Genomic DNA, 20,393 nt, shown 5'->3' with positions numbered 1-20,393 from the left:
GGAAACCCCACCCATAACTGTGTGTATAAGTTGGGGCAGGAGTCCAGGGAAGGTGCTACCCAAATTTGCTTGGCAGTTTTATAGGGTAACCTAATGCTCCTTGACTATTGGAAAGCCAGGATCTGTTATGGGATGAGCTGAGATGTAAAATAATTTAAAGCAAATAATTTCAGAATTGATTAAAAATTTTAATTGATAACTTTTGTTCTTATATCACTTTATTTCTGAATATAACCTTTCCCCTTCCTCTATCCAGTGAGACATCCCTTATAACAAAGAATAAAGAGAGGAAAAAGGGAACATTGACTAAAACTAACCAATACATCATCAAAGTCAAAAATCTACTTTTAAAAGATCTATGTTTCATTCCCAGTGTGCTTATTGATACAGCATGCTCATGAAAGTAACCAAATGCATTCTGGCCTGGGACTCTAAAAGAAGGCCACTTCATCATCCTTGGTTTTGCCGGTCTGGTAGGCTGACAGCTCAAGTGGTTTATTTTCGTGAGGGAGAGGTTCGTATATTTTCAAATGTACATATCGCTCACCCCCAACATGTACCTGAGAATAAAGAGAAGTGGAGAATCAGTGACATATATTCCAACCCAGCACCTCTCACCTCTCAGGGCCACTGTATAGGCATTGCTGTTCTAGGTAGGGGTTTGACTAGATAACCTCTGATGTGAACTCTATATTTTTATTCTAACCTATGAATGGGCCTATTCATGCTTTGGAAAAAAGTATTGCCCAAAGTTACTTGAGAGCTCATTTATTTTTATTTCTAAAGCTAAGGGAATTGAGTCACACAAAGGTCCAATGAATGAAAATATTCAGATAGACACCAATATCATACTACTGTTAGTTTTTTTTTTCTTTTTGGTGAGGAAATCGAGGTTAAGTGACTTCCCCAGGGTCACACAACTAGTAAGTGTCAAGTGTCTGAGGCCAGATTTGAACTCAAATCTTCCTGAGTCCAAATCTAGTACTCTATCCACTATACCACCTAGCTGCCCCTGCTACTGTTCATTCTGAAGGTCACAGATTTAAAGTGGGAAGGAACTTTAGTGCGATCTGCTCATTGTGTAGTTGAGGAAACTAAGGCCCCGTGAGGTTGGTCACTTGTCCAGTTTGTAAGTTACTTGTAAGGCTTTTAGGGGATGCAGTGGATAGAGTAATGGGCCTGGAGTTAGGAAGACCTTCAGTCATTTCCTGTCTGCCACCGTTTCCTCAAATGAATTCCTCAGTCCCCCCCAAATGGGGATGATAAAAGCACTTACCTCATAGAGCTGTTGTGAGGATCAAGTAAGATCACATTTATAAAGAACTTAGCATCATGCCTGGCACATAGTGGCTGTTTAATTAATACTTGTTCTTAACCCCACCTCCCCCACCATTCTCTTCCTTTCCCTTGTCCAAAGACACAAGGTAATTAGCAGCTGAGCCAAAATCTGATCCCAAATCCAGGGCTGTTTCATTACAGCACAGCTGACTCTAGTTGTTAAGCACCTGGATTTTTGAACACCTAAGCAGCTAATTTTTAATAACAGAGTCAACTACTATGTTGAATTTGAATTGTGCCTTTGTCCCAGAGTTTCATTTATTTTTAGGCTATTATTTTCTGAAATGTGTAGGAAAAAAAGATCTTGTGTCATACAAAAATATGGGTTCCCTCTTTTTGATTTTTATCCAAGCCCCTATGAAAATGTGGCCTTTGTACATCTTGTGTCTTCCTTCCAATGCTGGGTTCCTTGAGGGATAGCCCTAGCTGCTCACTGGTCCCATTTGTGGTTTTTAATTTCCCATATCCCCCCCAAATAGTAGCACTTAGCAAGCTATCTTTAACAGAGTTCTATCTTTAGAAAATCAGAGTAAATGAAACCAACAAGACAGCTAGGTAGTGCTTTGGACAGGTAAGTCACACAACCACTGTAGGCCCCAAGTGACTCCCTAGACTGATCAGCCAAGTCAATAGTTGGGTTCAGATCTGTGTTAGTAGAGAGGGTTCTCAGATCCAGCATTTCCCACAGAAAGAGAGAATGCTGGGCCTGGAGTCAAGAAGACCTGAGTATGAATCTCACCTCAGACATTGCTAGCTGTGTGACTCTAGGTAAGTCACTTAATCTCATTTTCCTCCCCTGGGAAATGTCTCTCCCTCATTTGTAAGCATCCAATGAGATAATATTTGTGAAGGGCTTAGCACATAGTGGGCACTTAATAAATTCTTGTTTTCTTCCTTCCTAGGCTGCAGCAGATGTTACTGCCTGGCTGACATCTCATAGCACCTTAATATACCCTCCTTAACTCAGCCGAGATAGTTCTACTTTGCTATACCTTAAGTAGAGAAACACTTGGATCCACCCTGAATACACTTCCTAGGTATCTCTACCCACAATCCCCAAAGTGGCCAAGGAGTTCCCAGATGTGTGCCACTGCTGGCTACACTGAGGGACTCTAAGGTTATATATTTCTTTTAAAATTATGCTATAGTGCATAGAGTGCTAGGTTTGCACCTGGAGAGGGTTCAAATCCTCTGACACTTATTAGTTGTATGATCCTATGTAAGTCATGTAAGGACCTTAGGCGGGCCCCAAGCAACTCACTAGTGCTATTTAACAAAGTCAATAGATTGGTTTTGATCTGTGTTGGTAGAGAGGGTTCACAGACCTAGAATTTACTATAATGATAAAAATCCATCGTGAATTTGGATAAAATCCCCCAAATGTATCTAGGATTTGGAAAAAGTAAAGTGCACTCCAATAATTTCTGATAAGGTTGTGTTTGAAATTCTGTGCACCAATGAAAGTGATTAGGGTCCATGGTGACCTGGTACTCACATTTTGTGAAGCTCTGATATAAGACCAGATGCTTATATCTCAAGCAACATATAATCTCATTGTTGGATTCAGGACATAAACATATAAACCTTGTTTTAGAGACTATCATGACATGAAAGTCCCAGTACTTTGGGAATTTTCTCACTCTTTTATCTTATGGTTCCCATCCAGGAAAGCCTGAGACAACGTATCCTGAGACTCTCCACTTGCAAGCCGGCAATTCACAATCTTGTGTGCTAACATGTTATTAGAGGAATCATGAAAGCAAATGGAATTCTCCAAATGAATAATCATGAGTAAGTCTGTGTGTAAATTCTCAGAGTGACAGTCTTAAACATTAGAGAAGCAATAAAAACTCATTTCTATAAATCCTGTCTTGGCCTTACTTCTCTCCAGTTGCCTGGCTACTCAAAGTGAGGATAAAGGGAGAGCCTTTTCGTTCTCTTTTCTCTCCCTCTCTCACTCTCTCTCCCACTGCCCTCTCATTTCATCAGTCATTCTTTGTTGTCATCTCTCAGGTTCAATATGAGAGCAAAACCTACCAGGTTAGTCCTGCTCTGCTCCCCAGGTTGTCATGAATCACGTCCCAAAGTCCCTTCCTCCTTTCTGCCTTCTTTACTTTCTCTCAGTTACTACACCATCACTTTATATTTCCTCTGGGGGAGAAACTTTATTTTCTCCATTTACTCATATGGGAAGGGGACAAACTATTCCCACACTTTCTATGTACATCCAAATGGAAATAAACTGAATAGAATTCAATGACTTATTGAACACTGACCTTTATATAGTACACGGTCCCAGCAACCACTTGTCTTCTGTAATTTACAGCATTAAAGCAGTCATATTTTTCATTGCACTTTTTTTCAAGCTGTGGCTTTACCTTAAGAAAAGAGAAGAGGGTAAAGAATTTAGTGATTATCTGAAAGTAATATAAGGTTTGGTCTACTCAGTGGCCAATGTAACACTGAAACTTTAGTCAAACCCCTCTTTTTCCCCAATTCCTTAAATAATTAATAAATGCTTTTTTAATAATTATGTTTTTGCCTACTGTGCTTAAGGCATTGTGTCAGGTGCAGTGGATGAAAACAACAACAACAACCGCATAGCCAGCTCCTGCTCTCAAGGAGCTTACATTCTCCTGGGAGGAATACAGTATTTGCCCAAATTAGTATATACCAAATAAATAAAAATACTTTCAAAAGGAAGGAATCAAACAGCAATTATTTCCTCCAAGCTAGGAAGAAATGATTGATTGATTGATTGACCGCTCAAGTAATAGATGGCTAGTGTTCCCTCACAGACTACAGGGCACATCTTCTTGTAAGGATTCTATAAATCTCTGAGTTGCTCAGGATGCTAACACGGAGTCTCAGAATCTTGGTTGGAAGATAACTCAGTGGCTAATCTATGTGCAGTCCTGTCAATAACAGAAAAGCCATCCCCAGTATATGGTATTTAATGAGTGAAGGGCAGTGTGATGCAGTGGACAGAGTGCTGGGTTTCTATCCAGTGGACCAGATCCTGGCTCTGTCACTACCTGTGTGACCTTGAACAAGTTACTTCACTTCCGTGGACCTCAGTTTCCTTATCCATAAAATAAGGGGGTTTGACCCTAAAGGTTTACCACTGAGCACTCTTCTGTCTTTAAAATCTATGATCCCATGGTCATCCAGCCTTTATCTGAAGACTTCCAATGAGGGACAGTGGCATGGTAAAGAATACTACCTTTGGAGTCAGAGAACCTGGATTCTAATCCTGTCTCTGATCCTTCCTGCTTATGAACTGGTGCAAGTCACTCAAAGTTTCCTTATCTGTAAAATGAGGAGGTTGGACTAAATGATCTCTGAGGTCCCTTCCTACTCTAGATTTATGATCCCATGACCCTCTCATTCCACTTTTAGACAACTCTAGTTATCAGATAGGTTTTCTTTATTTCAAACTTAAATTTGCTTCTTTTCAAATTCCCCCCACTGCTACTGGTTCTGTCTTCTGGGGCCAAACAGATCAAATCTCATCCTTCTCTATCCCTTCAACTACCTGAAGACATCTATCATGGTTCCAGTGAGCCTTCCCTTCTCCATGCTAATCAACCAATCAATAAGCATTTATAAAACACCTACTTTGTGTTTAGGCATTGTGCTTGGTACTGGGAGTACAAAGACAAATAATCCCTCTGCTTAACCTGGAGAAGAAAAAGACTCATTTTGTGCCCAAATTTCAGGTGCAGAATTACTTCTTTAGTAACCATCATCATCTGATACTTCTTGTTCAGTCTTTTTAGTGGTGCCCAACTCTTAATGACCCCATTCAGGGTTTTTTTTTTTTTTTGCAAAGGTACTGGAGTGGTTTGCCATTTCCTCCTCCTGCTCATTTTACAGATGAGGAAACTGAGGTAAACAGGGTTAAGTGACTTACCCAGGGTCATGCAGCTAGTGTCTGAGTCCAGATTTGAAATCAGGAAGATGTATCTTCCTGACTCTAGGCTCTATCTACTATTCCACCTAGTTGCTCTAAATTTGCAAAGCACTTTATTTACATTCATTCATTTGACACTGTTCTCAACCTAGAATTCAATAGATCAAGAGGCAACTTGATTGGAAAAGAAAACATTTAATTAGCATCAGCTGATGGGTAGTTGGGTCGCTAGGTGGTGCAATGGCTAGATCATTGGACTTTGAATCAGGAAGATTCAAATCTTGTCTCAGACATTTACTTCTCATTAGGAAAGTTTGTCTTTAAAAGGTTAAGTGCAGTCTGAGCTCAGGGCAAGGACTATGCAATGTGTATTCTTTTGATATAATAATAAACTCCTTTTGCTACATTTTTCCTGAGCCTACCTTATTTCTTTAGGGTGAAACCCTAATGAAGATTTTTCTTTCAACACTATGCTTCTTGGTTACAAGCCAAACCAATTGGCTTGGTTACAAGCCAATACAAGCCTCTATTGTTTCTCCAATAGAGGTGAGTAGAGGAAGGAGAGAAAATAGATTTTTGTTCATTAAAAAAATTAAACTAAGTTAAAAAAAATTAGCAGTCAAGAGTCAGGGAAACAACAAGAGAACATTTTTTTCCAGCTTCTCCTGTACCATACAATGTTTTATCAGATTTAACATCTTTGGCCCTGAGCCCTGTGCTTCCCAGGATTGCCTCACTCAACCTAATACTTCAGGCAGTATTAAAATTGTCAACTTCTACCTTCTCACCTAATCTGTGGTATCTTATACAAGCAAATACTCTGGGATTTTCCATTTGATGTTAGTGTCACTATTTTCCTACAGAAAGACAAGGGCTTATAATAACAAGAAGAAAGGTATAAGGCTAGAAGCATAATTTTGTCAGTGTGGGTATATCCTCTACCTACATAGATTACAAATATTGAAATATAGATGGTCTTCATGAGTGGCTGTGTCCAATACATACACATTACCTGGTTCATCATTTTTCTGATAATGGACTTTTCATAACTAATCTAGGTTGGTCCTTGGTCAACAGGCCAACAATTTATCACCAGGCCTTTCTGACTAGGTAGCGCCTGTAAGAGCTTACGCTCCACTGGCATAGTTTTGGAGAGCACAGGGTCACCTCCCCGCTACGATAAAGCATTGGTTTACACCTAACTGTTAGGAGAAGTCTTAAATTGTATTGAAGTAATAGATATACCTGGTCTTCATGGAAATATAAATGGAGCTAAATTTCAGAAGTATAAATGCCTTGTCCTCATTTGTAAATGGGTATTCTCTGCCTCATTTCTTATTTAGCCTTAGTCACTGAATGGGCATTGCCTCAGTCAAACTGAGACCTGTTAAAGACCTTAGCTTAACAAGGCCAAGGTCCCCCATTGTATCGAGGGCCAGTATCCAGTGGTCCTGATCTATATCTTGCCACTGGAGAGGAGAAAGTGAGACTGGTGACTTTGCACAGCCCTCCCTCGCTTATATCCAATTCACTTGCATGTCATGGCATCACCTTCCTGATGTCATGGTCCTCTTTGAGAAGGAAGGACAAACAACAGCAAATGGGTGTGACAGTACCCGCACTGACAGGTAGAGGGGTACAGTGGAATGAGTTCTGCCTCTGGTGTTGGGGACTCAGTTTCAACTTCTCCCACAGATATTTACTACCTGTGTATCATATAGGGTGAGCCTTGACCTCAGTTGCATCATCTACTAAGGGAGGGGGTTGAACTAGATGACTTCCAATGGACCTTCTAGTCCTAGGCATTGTAAACCCAGGATATACAGACAGACTCCCAAGGAACCCAGGATTAGATTTCAGGAGTCCATGAACTTAGATATAAAAAAAATATATCTTTATTTTCACTAAATTTTGGTTTTCTTTGTAATATTACATAAAGTAGCATCATTTTTTTTGTCAAGCATTTAGAAGCATTGTTCAGAGAAGGGGTCCATAAGCTTCACCAAATTGCCAAAGGGATCCATGACACACAAAAAGGCAGAGAACCCTGGCCTCGCTCTGTGATCCTATGATGGCCTCACAAAGTCATAGAGAACCACAGAAGCAGCAGTTTTAGAGATGGACTGGAGCTCAGGGGCCATCTAGGTCAACCCATTCCAGAAATGAATCCCTGATATAACATGCCTGCCACATGATCACACCACCTCTACTTGAAAGGGAAAGCAAGAGCATCACCAATTCCACATGTCAGTCTATTCTGCTTCTGATCAGCTCTAATGGTTAATTGACCCTATTTGCAATTTACACACATTATTCCTGCCTTTGCCCTTTGGGTCCAAGCAGAACAATTCTAATAGTTCTTCCAAATGATAGGCTTTCAAATGTTGTTGTTGAGTCCTTTTAGTTGTGTCCAACACTTTGTGACCCCATTTGGGGTTTTCTTGGCAAGGATACTGGAATGTTTTGCTATTTCCCTGTCCGGATCATTTTACAGATGAGGAAACTGAGGCAAACAGGGTGAAGTGACTTGCCCAGGGTCACACAGCTAGTAAGTGTTTGAGGTCAGATTTGAACTCAGGAAGATGAGTCTCCCTGACTCCAGGCCCAGCACTCTGTGCACTATGGCGCCCCCTAGCTGCTGTTTTCTTTGAAAGCTACTTGAGGGTAGATATTTCATTCCCCCACAGTCTTTTCTTCTCCAGGCTGAACACTGGCAGGCCCTTCGATGGATCCTCACGTGACATGGACTTGAAGCCCGTCACTCTATTTGTTGCCTTCTTTTGGACACTTTTCAGCCCATACGTATATTTCATAAACTAAGAGAGAAACACAAACAAATTCTCATTTTGGTCACAAAGGTCAGAATAGTCGTCACCAGAATCTGTTTTATTGCTTGGAAAGTGTCTGTCTGTTGACTCATTAGTCAGAGACCATCGGGGTCTCTTTTGTGACATGGCTTTGTTCTATATCTTTTTGGCCTTAACAAACAAGGTTGTTCCAGTGGTTTCTAAATTATAATCATCAGATTGTTAATGATTCTATGCCAGACCTGCACAACTTGGCATTAGGAGATGCCATAATTAAAATTGACTAAACTTCTGGCTGCAGACAGGGTAGACTAGAGACAGACTGATGATGGCTGGTTGTTGTGAATGTGCAGCGGCAACCCTACATTTTTTGTGGGCTGCCCGAAATCCGTTGGTGGGCCACAAGCGGTCCGCAGCCAGTATGATGTGCTGACCTGTCCTAAGCTTTGGTTACAGTTTGATTCCACCCCATAAAATTAGAAAAGCATCCTCAGAATCTTAGCTGATAATCATAGACTCAAAGAATCTTAGCACTGGAAGGCCATTAGAGATCCGTATTTTAACCTGACCTTTTTACAGATTAAGAAATACAGTTAGACTAGATGCTGCCTCTAAAATGTTAAACGTTACACGATTAAAAAGAAGATCTGAATGGGAGTAATAACGTGTTCCATTCTGTAGTATTTTTGTCTTCCCCTTTCACAAAATCATTCTTTTTTTTCTTTGATTTTATATTTTTTAGTATGCTAAATCAATGATTTCTAAATGGCATCATAAGTACACTAGGTCTTGTAATTGGTTTAAATTAATTGACAACACAAAGGATTGATAACGAGTTAGAAAAGAACAAGTTCTCATTTTGTCAGTCAACATCTTGTCCATGAACTAAGCCAAATTATCTGTTTCTGTTGATTTCATAGGGTGCAGGAAACTATGTAAATTCATTTACTACTCAGGTGGAATGTCCATATTTTCTAAAATGTCTGCCTGCCAAATAAAGCCATTCTGAATGTTACCTTCAGTACCCAGAGAGGCACATATTTTTATTTTTAAAGTTGATGTCTTTCATTTTTACATCACCTTTGTTTACAGAGTTAACTTTGCTCTCTCTTTCCTCCCCACTGAGCCATGGTGTGTAATAAAGATTTAAAATTTTAAAAAAAGAGAAAAAAAAGCAGTTCAACAAAAACTAACCAACTATGTCTGACAGTCTAGTAAACATTCCACACCCATAGTCTCTCACCTCTGCAAAGAAGACAGGAAAGCACCTTTCCATATCTCTTCTCTGGGGCCAGGCTTGGTCATTTTAATTATGCAGCATTTAGTTTTATTATTTTTTTGTCCTTTCTAGAGCTGGCAAAGATATCAGGGGTCACCTACTCCAATCCCTTCATTTTGCATTTGAGGAAACTGGGGCCCAAGGGGATTAAGCCCCAGTTACCAAAGGTCATACCGATATGAGTCAGAGGGTAGGATTTGAGCCCACTTACACTGACTTCTAATTCAGGCCTCTCTCATCACTGTACCAGATTCCCATTGCTGCAGCCATTGTGTATATTCTTTTGTCAGTTTCTGTTTACTTTGCATCATCTCATATAAGTCTTCCCATGCTTCTCTAAGTTCTTCATACTTATCATTCCTTTGGCATATGAATGTTCTATTTCATTTAGGTACCACATTTATTTTTAGCCATTTTCCAAATCAATGACCATTCAAGTTTATTTCCAGTTCTTTGCTACCGCAGAAAATGTTGCAATGAATAAATTAGCGAATGCGAACATCATAGAGATGATAGACAAACCTAAAAAGGAGTTCTTTGAAAAGAGTAACACAATTGACAAACTTTGAGAGAGAGAAGGAGGGAGAGAAAGAGACAGGGACAGAGAGACAGGGACAGAGAGAGAGACAGAAAGACACAGGGAGACAGAGAGAGAAAGACAGAGAGAAGGAGGGAGGGAGGGAGAAATACACACAGAGACAGAGAGAGAGTAAGAGAGAATGGCTATCAAATTACCAGAACCCATTATTTTCAATTAGATCCAGAAAGCACCACCTTACCTCATCAACTATCTTCTGGATTTCTGGAGTTGCAGGTTGAGTTTCATCTAAGCCTCCAGGCATCATTTTGGTGGTGACTGATGGTGCTGAAAGAGATGCTGGAACTGAAATGATGAAAAATGATAAGATCAATCATTCTCACTCCAGTTTTAAAGGGAGGCAGGCTCTCTTCACATCCAATGACTGCAAGGGTATGTCGTAATAAAACACCTCCTTCTTGGCTGTAGAAATGACTTATTATTCATCTGTTACCATGTGTTAATTCGTGAACATGAATGTAAAGTATTGTCATATAATAAACACGCTCTTCAAAGCCCCTTTTTAAAGTGGGCAAGGAAAAGCAACCCTCTATTCTCTGAGTAAATAGTTCAGTCCAGGGACGACTTCTTAAAAGCACTAATTAAACAAAAGGGAAGTGTCTACTTTATATTGAAAGGTAAGAACACCAAATTTCCAAATACATTTTTTTCAATTATACTTGTTCATTTTTAATAATGATTAATTCTCACTCCCTTCCTCAAGGATTAGGTGGAGATTTTGGCCATGAGTGTTCCTCTAAAATGCTGATATTCCATGAATTTGTGGAGGACACGCCTTTATTCTACCACCTTTTTGATGGGTTTTATTGCCTAGTATTTAAACGTGCTTACCAAGCAGAGCTGGTCTTTCAACATACATGAAGCTATGGGGAAATCCCTCTAGGGCAGGGACTGAGCTCAGAGTCTCTTCTAGTACCCAGCATAGTGTCTAGCATATAGCACTAACTTGATGGACTTTGAATCTATAATTCAGTAATTTGAATCAATCAATCAACAGACATTTATTAATCACCTACTTTGTGCCAGACATTGCGCTAGGGACTGAGGATACATAGAAAAAGATGTATTAGTTCCTTCTTTCAAAAAGATAAGTGGATAAAAGATAAAGGGGGAGAGAAGAGCATGTATTAGCATGTTTAGAATAAATATAAATAGAATAAATTCAAATAAAACCAAAGTAGTTAAACACAAGGTAGCTTGGTTAGAGGGCCCCAGAAACTGGGGGGATCGGGAAAGACTTCGCACAGAAGATGGTCTTGAAGAAATAGAGGGATTCTCTGAGGGGGATGTGAAGGAGTAAGGAACAGGAATAGGGCCAGCCAGTGCACGGGCACAAAGATGAGGAACAGGATGGCACATAAAGAGTGCGGTGATTGGCCGGATTGATTGGAGTGTCAAGGCTTTGAAAGAGTATTTGCAATAAACCTGGAAAGGTAGGCTGGGGACAGATTGTAAAGGGCTTTAAAAATTAGAGAAATTTGTAACTGATCCAAAAAGCAAGAGGGAGCCCTCGGGCGAATCCCTTTGTCTGGCAAATAATTCTTCCATTTTTTTTTTAAAGCTTGGATTTCTTAAATGAATCTGCTTGCCGGTTTATTTTAAAAAATAATTTATTATTTTTATTTTTCAAGTAACAAGAATTTTGAAATATTAGTCTGTCCCTCCTGCTACTCCCTTCCCCATTCAGCAAATTTAAAAAAGAAAAGGAAGTCTCTCAAAACACAGCTACGTTGTCTTCCAAAGCAAATTCCCCCATTGGTTCTGTCTGTAAATGTGTGTCTCTTTCTGCATCTTAAGTTCATCTTCTCTCTGTTAGAAGGTGAGTGATATGTTTCCTCTGGATTCTTTTGGACTATGGTTCATCATTGCATTGTGTTGATGAAAATTCTGAAGTCTTTCCTAGTTCTTTTTCTCTGTGATCCTGTTATCATTGTATAAATTGTTCTCTTGGTTATGCTCACTTCTCTCTGAATCACTTATCTCTGAAACCTACTGAAAAGTCTTCCCAGTTTCCTCTGAAGTCATCAGTTCCATCCTTTCTTGCCACAGAGTAATATTCCACTACATTCATATACCACGATTCATTTAGCCATTCTCCAATAGGCTACCCCCTTAGTTTCCACTTTTTGGTTACCATGAAAAAGCACTGCCATCAGTATTTTTGTACATATAGATCCTCTTCCTCTTTCTTTGGGGTAAAGGCTCCCAAAGTAGTGGTAGGTACTTGCAGGTTTAAGTGGATCTTCTGGTACCTAATTTTGGTAAGTCTGTAGAAGATCACACAATCACAGAATAAAATGTGGGGTAGTGGAACAAGCCCTGGACATAGAAGCAGAGAATCTTCAAATTACTTTGTGCATCTAGCACCATTTGACCTCATCTAATCCATGTGAGGCTTAGTGTGCTCATCTGTAAAGTGGGCATGATAAAACTTGTAATATCTACCTCTCATAGGGGCAGCATGATGTAGCATATAGAATACTGGCTTCAGAGTGAAAGCCACCTGGGTTCAAGTTCAGCTCCTGACACTTTTTGGCTTTGTGACTTTGGACAAGACATAGTTTCTCTGTGCCCCAGGGACTAAGACCATATGCATTTCTTAAGGTTCTGTTTACCCTGGTCCTAGATGCGCAAAGTAATCAACACAATATAATGATGAACCATGAGTCCAAAAGAATCCAGAGGAAACATGCCACTCACCTTCTATTTACCCTACCCAGGGAGTAGGGATTCAGAGCCAAAAATGAAACATTGCTCATTGTCAGAGGCTCCCATTCTCTCAGGGTAGATAGCATGCAGACATGCAGGTAGATATAAAACAATTTGGGGAGGGGAGATACTAACAGGATAGTGGTTCTCAAACTTTTTTGTTTTAGGACCCTCTTATAATTTCAAAAGTTACTGAAGACCTACCACCACCTCCCCACCAAATCTTTTATTTGTGAAGATTTTATTTATCTAATTTTACAGTATTCATAATTAAAAGGCTTTAGCATTATTGTGAAAATAGTTTTCACCTTGTGGACCCCCTGAAAGGGTCTCATGAACAACACTCTGAAAGCTGTTGAGCTATGGGACAGCAGGAAAATCATTATATAGGAAATGACCTTTGAGCTATGCTGCAGATAAGTTACCCATATGCTGTGGGAGAGGGAGCTGCCTCTCTGGAGAATTTCTTATAGGGATAGAGACTAGCCCTGTGGTGTAGCAGAAATATCAGATATGCAAACACATTCTCTGGCCATATGCTGCCCATGACAGTTTCTGTCTTGACCAGCCTGAACCAAAATAAACTGTAATTGGGAAATGCTCAACATAAATAAAAATATGATAAAACAGAGAAAATGTTAATTTTGGTTTTCTAAGTCAATATACACCCACAGGGATTGGTTTCTATTTGAGTTTGACACTACCATAGAGTACTCGCAAATGAGATCACTCCCTATTGTACCTAAGGATATGGCACCTTCACCTTGTAGTCTGAAAGCCAAGAACAATGAGATGTTACGTGATTTTCTGAGAGTCCCCCAGACAGTAAGTGTCAGAGGAGCTTTCATCTTCCTGATTTGGAAGACAGCTCTCTATCCACTATGCCAAGCTGTCTCTTGCTGATGAACTTAAAACTCTGAACTCTTTTCTTCCCATCCACTCCATCTGCCCTCTCAGAGTTTTTTTTTCTTAATTTTTTATTCATTTTGAACTTAAGTACAAAATGAAAAAAAAAGAACATTTTCATGTGTACGGTACAACATAAAAAGAGGATTCTGTATAAAACCATGAATTTCCATTTCACACTGTTTCCCTTTTTTTTAAAAAAAAACTATGTAATAAATGCTATGCATTATTTTCAAAGCTACCTTGCTTTTTGACATTTCCTTCAAACTTTTCTTTTGTTCTCAGCTACGCACTTTTCATTTTTTTTCTCCCTCCCTCTGCACCCCACTCTAAAGAAGGTTACCATTAGACACAAGTATGTGTCCATTATACATACTTCTATTTATTAATTCTTTCTCTGGATGTGGATGGTATCTTCCTTCATAGGTCCTTTGTAGTTGATCTGAGTTTTTATAATACTCAAAATGACTTAGTTGTTCAAAGTTGTTCTTAGAACAATATTGCTGTTAGTGTGCACAACATTCTTTTGGTTTTCTCATTTCACTCTTCCCTCTCAGAGTTTTTGTGAGGAATACTTCAATATTTGGAAGTGAACATTCTCTCCAAAGATATAGCTCTCAACCCATCCACACGTCCTTATTCTAGGTTCTTGACCATTTCCTCCCAGAAATCCTTATCTGACATCTATCCAAGATAGTGGGCCTTCTTCCAGCTTTCTTGGCATTGTGTGCATTTTTAAGTGTGTTGTGTTAACCTTGTGAATGGCCTTTCTGAAGAAAGTACTTTGTCAACCTTAAAATGCTAGCTTTAAAAAATGGAGTTATTGTTTCATAAATATACCATTTATCCTATTAAATAGAAGGCCCTAATAATTATGTGACTCTCCCCCAAAGTCCCAGCTCTAGGAGGCAAGAGAAAATAAGACTAGATAGTGAGGTACATGAAGAGATGACATCTGGATAAGGCCTGCTTTAGGAAATCCATCCCAGGGCCATTTATTCTGCTAGTCACAAAACAGAATCTTTGCCCTGGTGTGTCTTCTCTTTTCTCTCTGGCTTCAGAGCCAGCAGTAGCTCACATTTACATCTCACTTTATGATTTACAAAGAACTTTTCTCACAGAGCCTGGGTGATAAAGGGAGGGCAATGGCCTTGAATGGTTGCCCAACAGGCAACTCTGGAAGGGCCCATTGAAAGTCACCAAGTGTAACTATCCTGCTCAGTGTCATGAACAGTTTTTAATCACTTCTGTCATGGCTAAATAAAATGACAAATGAAAGTTAAGTGGAAGGTCAATTAGAGTGAGTGTGGAGTTAGAAAGGTTCTAATCCTGCCTCCGTCATTTCCTACCTGTGTTACCTCAGACAAGTCAAAACTTCTCCAGGCTTCAACTATTAAATTTGAAGGAAAGAAGGAAGGAAGAAACTAAGAAAGAAAGAAAAAAAGCTGTGTTGCTCATCTGGTAATTTCCAATTGGGTCCCCTAACCTAAAGGTTAACCAAACTATACACACCCGTTGATCCAGCTATTCCACTATTAGGTATGTTTCCCAAAGAGATCATAAGTAAAAAAAGGAAAAGGACCTACATGTACAAAAATATGTATAGCAGCTCTTCTAAAAAATCTTATTTAATATTTTGTTTTTCCTGATTGTATGTAAAAACAATTTTAACGTTCTTCCTATTCAAATTTTGGGTCCCAAATTCTCTCTCTCTCCCTTGCCCTTCACCCTGTTGAGAAGGCAAGCAATTTGACATAGGTTAAACATGTGTAGTTATATACAACACATTTCCATATAAATCATTTTGTGAGAGAGAACACAGATTAAAAAACCCTAAGAAAAATAAATAAAGTAAAGAAAAAGTATCTTTGATCTGCATTCAGGCTCTACCAGTTCTTTTTCTGGAGATGGATAGCACCTTTCATCATAAGTTCTATAGAACTGTCTTAGATCATTGTATTGCTGACTGTGGCCAAGTTATCCATGGTAGATCATCACACAATGTTGCTGTTACTGTGTACAATGTTTTCCTAGTTCTGCTCATTTCCCTTTGCATCAGTTCATGTAAGTCTTTCCAGGTTTTTTGAGAGTATTCTGCTCATCAGTTATTAAAGCAAATAGTATTCTATCACAATCATATACCACAACTTGTTCAGCCATTCCCCAATCAATGGATATCCCCTCAATTATCAATTCTTTGCCACTACTAAAAGAGCTGCTATAAATATTTTTGTACACAAAAGTTCTTTTCCTTTTTTATCTCTTTGGGATACAGACCTTGTAGTGGCATTGCTTTATCAAAGGATTTGAATGATTTTATAGCCCTTTGGGCATATTTCAAATTACTTTCCAGAATGGTTAAATCAGTATACAACTACACCAATAGTACACTAGTGTTTTAATTTTCCCATATCCCCTCCAACATTTGTCATTTTCCTTTTCTAATATATTAGCCAATCTGACAGGTGTGAGGTAGTAGCTCAGAGTTGTTTTAATTTGCATTTCTCTCATCAATAGTGACAGAGCAATTTTTATATGACTGTAGATAGCTTTGATTACTTTGTCTGAAAACTGCCTGTTCATATCTTTTGACCCTTTATAGATTGAAGAATGGCTCTTATTTCTATAAATTTGGTGCAGTTTTCCATATTTGAGAAATGAAGTCTTTTTTTTTTCTTTTTTGGTTAGGCAATTGGGGTTAGGTGACTTGCCCAGAATCACACAGCTAGTAAGTATCAAGTGTTTGGTCTGAGGCCAGATTTGAACTCAGGTCCTCCTGACTTCAAGGCTGGTGCTCTATCCACTGTGCCACCCACATGCCCCCAAGAAATGAAGTCTTTATCAGAGAAACTCACTGTAAATTTTTTTTCACAGTAATGATTATCAACTATGTATTTCTCTCCATCCTATTTTCCCTTTGTTTATCCTGCTCTCTCTCTCCTTTCATCCTGTCCATTCTCAAAAGTGTTTTGCTTCTGACTTTTACCTCCCCCAAACTGTCCTCCCTTCTATCAGCTCCCCTTTCTCTTATCCCATTCCCTTCCTACTTTCCTGTGTGGTAAGATAGATTTCTACTCCCAAATGAGTGTGTATATGATTCCCTCTTTGAGCCGATTCTGAAGAGAGTAGGTTCATGTGGTCCCCTCCCTGTTTCCCTCATTTTCCCCTCTGCAGTAAAATCTTTTTTATGTCAGATAATTTATGGCATTTTAATTCACCCTTTCCTTTTTTTCTAGTTCATTCTTCTTTCTCATCCCTTTTAGATAATCATACCATCACATTCAACTCACACCTCTGCTTTCTATGTATACTCCTAACTGCCCTAATAATAATAAAGTTTTTAGGATTTATAAATATCATTTTCCTATATAGGAATGTAAAGCATTTATCTTTACTGAATCTCTTTTCTGTTTACCTTTTTATACTTCTTTTGCATCTTGTATTTGAAGGTCAAATTTTCTATTCATTTCTTGTCTTTTCATCAGGAATGCTTGAAAGTTCTCTATTTCATTGAATGTCCAGTTTTTCCTGCTGAAGGATTATATTCAGTTTTGCTGGGTAGGTGATTCTTGATTGTAATCTTAACTCCCTTGCACTCCAGAATATCATATTCCAGGCCCTCTGATCCTTTAACATAGAAGCTGCTAAATCTTGTGTCATCCTGGCTGTGGCTCCCCAATAGTTGAATTATTTCTTTTTCTTTTCTTTCTTTTATTTTTTTGATGAGGCAATTGGGGTTAAGTGACTTTCCTTAGAGTTACACAGTTAGTAAGTATTGTGTGTCTATGGCCAGATTTGAACTCAGGTCCTACTGACTCTAGGACTGGTGCTCTATCCACTGTGTCACCTAGCTGTCCCTTGAATTATTTCTATTTGGCTGCTTGCAGTATTTTCTCCTTGACCTGGGAACTCTGGAATTTGGCTATAATATTCCTAGGAGTTTTCATTTTGGGATCTCTTTCAGGAGGTGATTGGTGAATTCTTTCAATTTCTATTTTACCTTCTGGTTCTAGAATATCATGGCAGTTTTCCTTGATAATTTCTTGAAAGATGATGTCTAGGCTCTTTTTTGATCATGACTTTCAGATAGTCCAATAATTCTTAAATTATCTCTCCTGAATCTATCTTCCAGGTCAGTTGTTTTTCCAATGAGATATTTCACATTTTCTCCTACTTTTTTCATTCTTTTGATATTAGTTGATTGTATCTTGATATCTCATAAAATCACCAGCTTCCACTTGCCCAATTCTAACTTTTAAGGAATCATTTTCTTCAGTGAGCTTTTATACCTCCTTTTCCATTTAGTCAAATCTACTTCTTAAGGAGTTCTTCTCTTCAATGAATTTTTTTTGTATATACTTTTCCATTTGGCTAATTCTGCTTTTCAAGGCATTCTTCTCTTCACTGGATTTTTGTGCCTCTTTTATCATTTGGCCTAGTCTTTTTTTAAGGTGTTATTTTCTTCAGTATTTTTTGTGTCTCCTTTACCAAGCTGTTGACTTGTTTTTCATTATTTTCTTGCTTCACTCTCATTTTTTCTTCTACCTTTCTTACTTAATTTAAAAAATCCTTTTTGAACTCGTCAATTTATATTTTCTTTGAAGCTTTGGATGCAGAAATTTTGACTTTGTTTTCTTCTTATGAGTGGTGTTTTGATCTTCCTTGTCATCATAGTAACTTTCTATGGTGAGAATTTCTTTCTGTTTGTTCATTTTCCAGCCTATTTCTTGACTTTTAACTCTATGTTAAAGTGGAGCTCTGCTCTCCAAGTTGTGAGGGCATTGTCCCAAGCTTCAGGTTTTTTGTGCAGCTGTTTTCAGAGGTAATCCTGGGGACTTGTAAGTTTTTGGTTCTAGGGAGAAGTGTGTTAACTACTCTCCTGTACTATGTACTGGTTTTTGAGTGATCACAATCACTCTTTTCTACCCTGTAACTGTGACCAGAGTCGCTGCTCTCCTGGAGCTGCAAGCTCTGCTGTGCTAGTGCTCCTCCTCAGACTGGGACTAAGACCCAGGACTGCAACCCAGATCCAAGTACAGGCAATGCAACAGAGTCCTGCCCTTGGTGCCAGTAAAGGGACCCCTGTAAATCTCCCTCTGACCCATTGTCCTATCCCCTTACTGTCTATGGGCTGAGAGGTCTGGAAACCACCACTGCTGCTGTTGATTCAGTTGCCTAGAAACCTCCTCCAGGTTTGCTGGGGCCTGGTCTGCACTCCTTTCTCATCCTGGTGCAATAGACCTTTCCTGTTGACCTCCTAAGTTGTCTTGGACTGGCCACTTTAGAATTTGTTTAGAGTTTAAAAATATTGTTTAAAAGTATTTCAAGGGGTTTAGGGGAGAGGTTGGACAAGTCCCTGACTTTACTCCACCATCTTGGCTCCGCATCTATAGCAGCTCTTTTTGTGGTAGCAAAAAAATGGGAAATTGAGGGGATGCCCATCAACTGGGGAATGGCTGAACAAATTATGGCATATGAATATAATGGAATACTATTGTGCAATAAGGAATGATTAGGAGGTGGATTTCAGAAAATCCCAGAGAGACTTGTCTGAACTTGTATGTAAAGTGAAATGAGCAGGAATATATTGTACACAGTGACAGCAACATTCTCTTGGTAAAGGTTCTGCAGTGGTTTGCCATTTCCTTCTGCAGCTGTTTTATAGATGAAGAAACTGAGGCAAAGAGGCTTAAGTGACCTGTCCAGGGTCACACATCTAGTAAATGTCTGAGACCAGATTTGAAATCAAGTCTTCTTGACTCTAGACCCAGAGCTCTATCCACTGAGCCACATAGCTGCCCAGTAGTAATAAACAGCATTTATGTAGCATTTTGAGAACTGCTTTACAAATATTATCTCATCTGATCCTGAAAACAACCCTGGGAAGCAGTACTATCATTATCCCCATTTTACCGCTGAGGGAACAGAGGTTGAGTGACTTGCCCAGGGTCACAGAGCTAGAAAGTATCTGAGGCCAGATTCGCACTCAGAGTCTTCCTAACTATTCCCTGCACTAACTACTGGGCCACCTGGCTGCTGCTCAGGTTCCGTGAGTTAGTTTAAGCCATAACAGATTGACTCTTCCACTTATTTACTGTGTGACTTTCAATAAATTATTTTACCTCTGGGTTCCTTTGGCTTCCTTCAAGACTCAGCTCCACTCCCACCTTGTGTAGGAGCCCTTTCTCATTCTCCTCACCTGCTAGTACATTCCTCTCTGAGCTTACCTTCCATTTACATTGAATACATCTTGTCTCTACATACCTGGGTGCTTGTTGTCTCCCCTGTTAGGGCGTGAGTCTTGAGAGCAGGGACTGTTTTTTGCTTGTCTTTGTAACCCCCATTGCTTAGCATGGTGCCTGGCACATGGCATGCACTCACTAGATGCTTGATGATAAATTGTCTTTCTGGGCCTCAATGCTCTTGGGGTAGGAAAACCAATTGACTATCTTGTTCCACTGGGAAAATAGGGAACTAGGTTGATATGATCTGTATGGATCCTTCCAGCTCTTTAATTTTGTGACTGTGGGGCTAGAAGTTGAGGAATCCTGAGATAATAAAGGCCTTTAGGGTGCAGAAACAAATCCTCTGCTATGTTTTACTTCAGCTAAAATCTGTAAATTCTTGAAGATCCCCATAAGAAATAGAGTGGAGAAGAGGATGGGGAAAAAAAACCCACCATTGTTAAGAGATTCAGACTCTCACAAGAACCTTTTATACAAGAATAACACATTGGTAAAGACAAAACAACTTTGAAAGAATTAGCAGTTCTTACCAGCGTAATGACCACCATTCTAGAGGACTAATGATGAAACATGGTACCTACCTCCTGATGGAGAGGCT

General features: G+C 39.3%; 1 protein-coding gene across 1 annotated transcript; it reads right to left on the bottom strand.

Moving 5' to 3' along the window:
• Nucleotides 1-249: 249 nt before the first annotated feature.
• LOC114030338 (cystatin-A1-like) lies at nt 250-10,247 on the bottom strand. Its single transcript, XM_027845144.1, has 3 exons — nt 10,117-10,247; nt 3,615-3,716; nt 250-560 (listed from the first exon to the last, which is right to left on the bottom strand). Exons 1-3 carry the CDS (start codon nt 10,180-10,182, stop codon nt 432-434), a joined length of 297 nt encoding a protein of 98 aa, XP_027700945.1. The 5' UTR covers nt 10,183-10,247; the 3' UTR covers nt 250-431.
• Between the last annotated feature and the right edge of the window lie 10,146 nt (nt 10,248-20,393).

The sequence above is a fragment of the Vombatus ursinus genome, unplaced genomic scaffold, assembly GCF_900497805.2.
Source record: "Vombatus ursinus unplaced genomic scaffold, bare-nosed wombat genome assembly UNPS02014959.1, whole genome shotgun sequence".
Classification (NCBI taxonomy): domain Eukaryota; kingdom Metazoa; phylum Chordata; class Mammalia; order Diprotodontia; family Vombatidae; genus Vombatus; species Vombatus ursinus.
This window is presented reverse-complemented; position numbering and strand designations above follow the sequence as displayed.

Excerpts from the sequence above, each read along its gene's own strand:
- LOC114030338 (XM_027845144.1), bottom strand. The coding sequence starts at position 10,182 with ATGATGCCTGGAGGCTTAGATGAAACTCAACCTGCAACTCCAGAAATC. Across the intron at positions 3,717-10,116 it reads TCCAGAAGATAGTTGATGAG|GTAAAGCCACAGCTTGAAAA; the intron begins GTAAGGTGGTGC and ends TCTTTTCTTAAG. Across the intron at positions 561-3,614 it reads GGACCGTGTACTATATAAAG|GTACATGTTGGGGGTGAGCG; the intron begins GTCAGTGTTCAA and ends CTTTATTCTCAG.